General features: G+C 56.7%; 1 protein-coding gene across 1 annotated transcript; it reads left to right on the forward strand.

Annotated features, from left to right (window-relative positions):
• The first annotated feature begins 953 nt into the window (after nt 1-953).
• SOX9 (SRY-box transcription factor 9) lies at nt 954-4,786 on the forward strand. Its single transcript, XM_063081043.1, has 3 exons — nt 954-1,732; nt 2,595-2,848; nt 3,418-4,786. The coding sequence occupies exons 1-3, from the start codon at nt 1,302-1,304 to the stop codon at nt 4,254-4,256; spliced, it is 1,524 nt and encodes a 507-aa protein (XP_062937113.1). The 5' UTR covers nt 954-1,301; the 3' UTR covers nt 4,257-4,786.
• Nucleotides 4,787-5,984: the final 1,198 nt, after the last annotated feature.

A 5,984-nucleotide genomic window follows, 5' to 3' on the forward strand; every position in this document is an offset into this window, starting at 1 on the left:
GAGGAGCGTCGGTGGGGTGGGGGTTGGGGGTCCGGAGAAGGACTTTTCAGGGTTCAAAGTCGGCGTGGCGCGGGACGGCCGCGAGAGCGCGGGGCCACCGCGTCGCCGCTGCGGCCGCCGCCAGCCTCCACGGGGACTTAGCTTTGGTTTTCATTGATTCCCTTTGCAAGAGCGCAGCCGAATCCCGACCCGCCCCAGCAGCCCCGGCGAACCAGAGCATGTTAATCTATTTATATGGATTATTACGGAGGAACAGCGGGCGCTGAATCACCAAAACATTTACTTCTAAAGACTATTTCCAAGCACTTTTGGAGGCGGGCGGGCAGGAAAGCAGGCTCCAGGCGCGTAAACTGGGCTACGCGTTAAGGAGCTGTTGCTTCTCTGATACTGCAAACTCCAGCGAAGTCCCCGGGATCGCGGAGAGAGCGGTGAAAAGAAATGCCAGGGGTGGGGGGTAGATCCTAGTCTAGACACACACACGCACTCGCGCGCACACACACATGCACATGCACACACACATGCACATGCACACGCGCGCGCACACGCACACACGCGCACATGCACATGCACACACGCACGCGCGCGCGCGCACACACACACACACACACACGCACAGATCCGCGCGGAGAAGCCACCAAAACTCTGACATTCCGAGAGCACGGCAGACTTACACACTTGGACGTCCCGGTCCCCCGCCTTCCCGCAGCACCCCCGGCCCCCCCAACCGCCCGTCCACCCTTTGGCTGCGCTCCCCTCCCCTCTCCTCCCCTCCCGTCTCGTCACCCAGCCCAGTGCCACCATTCTCCTCCCTCCCCCAAATCGGGCCAATCAGCGGCCTGCCAGCCCCGCGACTGCCGCGCGCTGATTGGCCGAAGGCCTCTAAGGTGAGGGGGAGTATTTATTAAAGAGACCCCGGGGCTGGGAGCTGGAGAGCGGAGAGCGGAGCTGGAAACTGACTGGAAGCCTCGGTGGCGCCGCGGCTTGCCGGTTTCACCCCGGGAACTTTTCTTTGCAGGAGGAGAAGAGAAGGGGTGCAAGTGCCCCCACGTTTGCCCTCTTGCTCCCCCTCCTCCTCCTCTCCAATCCGCCTTCCCCCGTCTGGAGCGGGCAGCTGCGGACTGGCCACCCCGCGCCTTCCCAAGTGCTCGCCTCCGCAGCCGGGGGACGCGCCAGCCTCTCCGGGAGCCGCTCGCTCCGCGTCCGGGCAGCAGCCGAGGGAACAGGAGCCCGCGCCTCGAGTCCCCGAGCCGCCGCGGCTTCTCGCCTTTCCCGGCCACCCGCCCCCTGCCCCGGGCCCGCGTATGAATCTCCTGGACCCCTTCATGAAGATGACCGACGAGCAAGAGAAGGGCCTGTCCGGTGCCCCCAGCCCCACCATGTCCGAGGACTCGGCGGGCTCGCCCTGCCCATCGGGCTCCGGCTCCGACACCGAGAACACGCGGCCCCAGGAGAACACGTTCCCCAAGGGCGAGCCGGACCTGAAGAAGGAGACCGAGGAGGACAAGTTCCCCGTGTGCATCCGCGAGGCGGTCAGCCAGGTCCTCAAGGGCTACGACTGGACGCTGGTGCCCATGCCGGTGCGCGTCAACGGCTCCAGCAAGAACAAGCCGCACGTCAAGCGGCCCATGAACGCCTTCATGGTGTGGGCGCAGGCGGCGCGCAGGAAGCTGGCCGACCAGTACCCGCACCTGCACAACGCCGAGCTCAGCAAGACGCTGGGCAAGCTCTGGAGGTAGGGCCCGCGGGGTCGGCGGCAGGGACTTGCCCTTCCGGGAGCCAGCGGGGTGGGGGGCGGGCGGGGGGACGAGCTGTGACTTGGGCTCAGAGTTGGGCGAAGTTCTGGGATCTCCTCACGGGGATGGGGGTGCGGGGGAGAATAAGCGGAAGGCGTTGGGGGGGGGGGGGCAGAGCCAGAGAGGGGAGAGGACTTGTAGGGGACAGGAGGAGGGGGCTGCCAGCCCGCTGTCCCGTCGCCTTGAGGTTCGTTCGGGGGTGGGGGGTGGGAGGGGTTGGGGTGGGAGGTGAAGTTGGCATCTCCCTCCCTGGAACTGCGCTCCCTCCTGCAGCCCTGCACCCACGGAGGTGGGATGGGGCGGGAGGGGGGCGAGGCTGGAGCAGACCCCTGGCAGGAAGGGGGGGACAGGAGGGGGGCTGCTGGAAACAGATGGGGACACGGGGGCTTGGAAAGGGTCTTGCAGCCTACGTGGTTTGGGGGAAAGTGTTTACAGGGCGTTGGGGGGCGGGGGGATAACTCCAGTAGCCAAGGCGTTTAGAGCGGCAGCAGCGGGGAGCTATTTCCATCTCCGGGGTTTCCAAAATAGAGGGGGTGGGGCGGGGAGTGACCGCTCAGGTCAGACTAAGAGAACGGAGATTTTTTTTCTGTTTCTTTTTTTTTTCTTTTACTTTTTTTTTTTTTAAGAAAAGTTATGAACCGCGGCAGTGGCTGGAAAGCGGGGAGGAGGGCGGGTGGGGGGTGCGTGCCAAGGAAGCCGAGTGGTCGGGGTCACCGCCCCTCCCCCCTGCCGATCTGACAGCTGCGCTGCTGTCACTGACCCCCGCTTTTTTTCTGCACGTCCCCCCCCCCCACCCCCCAGACTGTTGAACGAGAGCGAGAAGCGGCCCTTCGTGGAGGAGGCGGAGCGGCTGCGCGTGCAACACAAGAAGGACCACCCGGATTACAAGTACCAGCCGCGGCGGAGGAAGTCGGTGAAGAACGGGCAGGCGGAGGCCGAGGAGGCCACCGAGCAGACGCACATCTCCCCCAACGCCATCTTCAAGGCGCTGCAGGCCGACTCGCCGCACTCCTCCTCGGGCATGAGCGAGGTGCATTCCCCCGGCGAGCACTCGGGTGAGTCCCCGCACGGCCCCCAGGCCAAGCCAACCCATTCCCGCCTGGCGCACCCCAGGGATTCTGCTTGGGGACTTTGCGCTCCCTGGGGAGGGGACCGCTTCCCTCCCGGCCCAGAGCCCCATGAAGCGCGCGCGCACACACACACACACACGCACACACACACGCACACACACACACACACACACACACACACACACTCAATTCCTGTATCCTAAGAGATTAATTGTTTATGGTGAGGTACAATGCCTTTACAGCTTTACAAGAATTCCCCCTTCTTCTCTTTGCTCCTCCACCCCGAAAGCACACATGGCTCTTCCACAAGTAGCAATTTGGTCTTCCGGACCCTCCGGGCCCCAGACCCTCCCCTGATAAAAGGAGGCTGCCGAGTGTGTACTGGCAGGTTAATCATTCCGCGACTTATCGCCGGTGCAGCGCGCCTCCAGCGCGGGCGCGGGTCCTTATTATACCTTAGCAGCGAGGGAGGGTCCCGGGAGGGTTCCTAAGACTAGGGCCCTTTGCACCGCCCTTGTTGATTTTCCCGTTTCTTCCTCTTTTATTGCCTCCAGGGCAATCCCAGGGCCCACCGACCCCACCCACCACCCCCAAAACCGATGTGCAGCCGGGCAAGGCTGACCTAAAGCGAGAGGGGCGCCCCCTGCCAGAGGGGGGCAGACAGCCCCCCATCGACTTCCGCGACGTGGACATCGGCGAGCTGAGCAGCGACGTCATCTCCAACATCGAGACCTTCGACGTCAATGAATTTGACCAGTACCTGCCCCCCAACGGCCACCCGGGGGTGCCGGCCACGCACGGCCAGGTCACCTACACGGGCAGCTACGGCATCAGCAGCACCGCGGCGACCCCGGCGGGCGCGGGCCACGTGTGGATGTCCAAGCAGCAGGCGCCACCCCCGCCCCCGCAGCAGGCCCCGCAGCAGGCCCCGCAGGCCACCCCGCAGCAGCAGGCGGCGCCCCCGCCGCCCCAGCAGGCGCCCCCGCCGCCGCAGCAGGCGCACACGCTCACCACGCTGAGCAGCGAGCCGGGGCAGTCGCAGCGAACGCACATCAAGACGGAGCAGCTGAGCCCGAGCCACTACAGCGAGCAGCAGCAGCACTCGCCCCAGCAGATCGCCTACAGCCCCTTCAGCCTCCCGCACTACAGCCCCTCCTACCCGCCCATCACGCGCTCGCAGTACGACTACGCAGACCACCAGAACTCCGGCTCCTACTACAGCCACGCGGCGGGCCAGGGCTCCGGCCTCTACTCCACCTTCACCTACATGAACACCGCGCAGCGCCCCATGTACACCCCCATCGCCGACACCACCGGGGTCCCATCCATCCCGCAGACCCACAGCCCCCAGCACTGGGAACAACCCGTGTACACACAGCTCACCAGACCTTGAGGAGGCCTTAGACAAAGGGGTATCCATGACGAGATCAATCAACGAGATCATAAAAAAATAACCGAAGAGATAAAGAACCAACCAGAATTAACTTTGGACTTTTTTTTTTTTTTTTTTTCCTTCTTATTCCTTAAAGACATTGAAGCTAAAGGCAACGCGTACCCAGATTCCAGGACAGAAACATTGTCCAGACGCAATAGCGACTTGCTGAGAATCAGTGGCCAGCCACTCTTGGCTGGAGGGACCAGCGGAATCGACAAGAAACTGGACTTTGGAAACCTTCAGAGCAAGCATAGAGGCTGATGGAGAATCGTGTGACCAGTCTGCTCAATCTCTCTGCCTGTTTGGACTTTGTAATTATTTTTTAGCAGTAATTAAAGAAAAGAGTCCTCTGTGAGGAATATTCTCTATTTTAAATATTTTTAGTATGTACTGTGTATGATTCATTACCATTTTGAGGGGATTTATACATATTTTTAGATAAAAAAAAAAATTAAATGCTCTTATTTTTCCAACAGCTAAACTACTCTTAGTTGAACAGTGTGCCCTAGCTTTTCCTGCAACCAGAATATTTTTGTACAGATTTGCTTTCTCTTACAAAAAAAGGAAAAAAGAAAAAAAAAAAAAAAAACCTGTCGTATTAACATAAAAGAAAAACAGAATTGTGTTATGTGATCAGTTTGGGGGGTTAGCTCTGTTTAATTCCTCAGGCTTTCTGATTCAAGGAGGAGCTGCCTTAAAAAGAAAAAATAAAGGCCTTATTTTGCAAATATAAACAATAGTCTAGAGAAGCATTTGGTAAGCTTTATCGTATATATATTTTTTAAACGAGAAAAACACCTTGAGCCTTAAAACCATGCTGCTTGAAAATACTTGTGCTCTTTTAGTGCATTTCCTCCACCTTTGCTTGTTTGCTGCAGTCTTAAGAAAAAGGCAAGAGGCAAGCAAAGGAGACAAAATCTGTTTTGGGAATGTTTTAGCAGCCAGCAAGTGCCCCAGCACACTGCTCCCTGGTCGCCTGCCTCGGCCCCATGTGGGCTGCAGATGCTGGGGGTCTGTCTGCTCGCTCAGACTGTCACCTGTGCCTCTCTGAACACCAGCAGTTAACCTTCAAGACATTCCACGTGCTAAAATTATTTATTTTGTAAGGAGAGGTTTTAATTAAAAGAAAAAGGTCTTCCTTTTTTGTTTTTTTTTTTTAAATTTACCTTCTTTAAAATAGGTTGTTGGAGCCTTCCTCAAAGGGTATGGTTATCTGTTAAATTATGTTCTTAACTGTAACCAGTTTTTTTTTTTTTATTTATCTCTTTAATCTTTTTTTTTTATTATTAAAAGCAAGTTTCTTTGAATTCCTTGTCCTAGATTTGTACAAATGCCTTTTTGTCCGTCTTTTTTTTTTTCTTTGTTTTTGTTGAAAACAAACTGGAAACTTGTTTCTCTTTTGTACAAATGAGAGATTGCAAATGTAGTGTATCACTGAGTCATTTGCAGTGTTTTCTGCCACAGACCTTTGGGCTGCTTAAATTGTGTGTGTGTGTGTGTGTTGTGACACAAAACAATGCAAACGTGTCATCAATATGCATGTTCTCTTAAAGAAAGTGAGGACACAGGGAGGGAATCAGCCCACTGATAGATCTGAATTTGTAATTACTGCTGTGGCTAGAGAGTTTGAGGATTGCTTTTTAAAAAAGACAGCAAACTTTTTTTTTTTTAATTTAAAAAAAGATA

Source organism: Cynocephalus volans, chromosome 16 (genome assembly GCF_027409185.1).
Source record: "Cynocephalus volans isolate mCynVol1 chromosome 16, mCynVol1.pri, whole genome shotgun sequence".
Classification (NCBI taxonomy): Eukaryota; Metazoa; Chordata; class Mammalia; order Dermoptera; family Cynocephalidae; genus Cynocephalus; species Cynocephalus volans.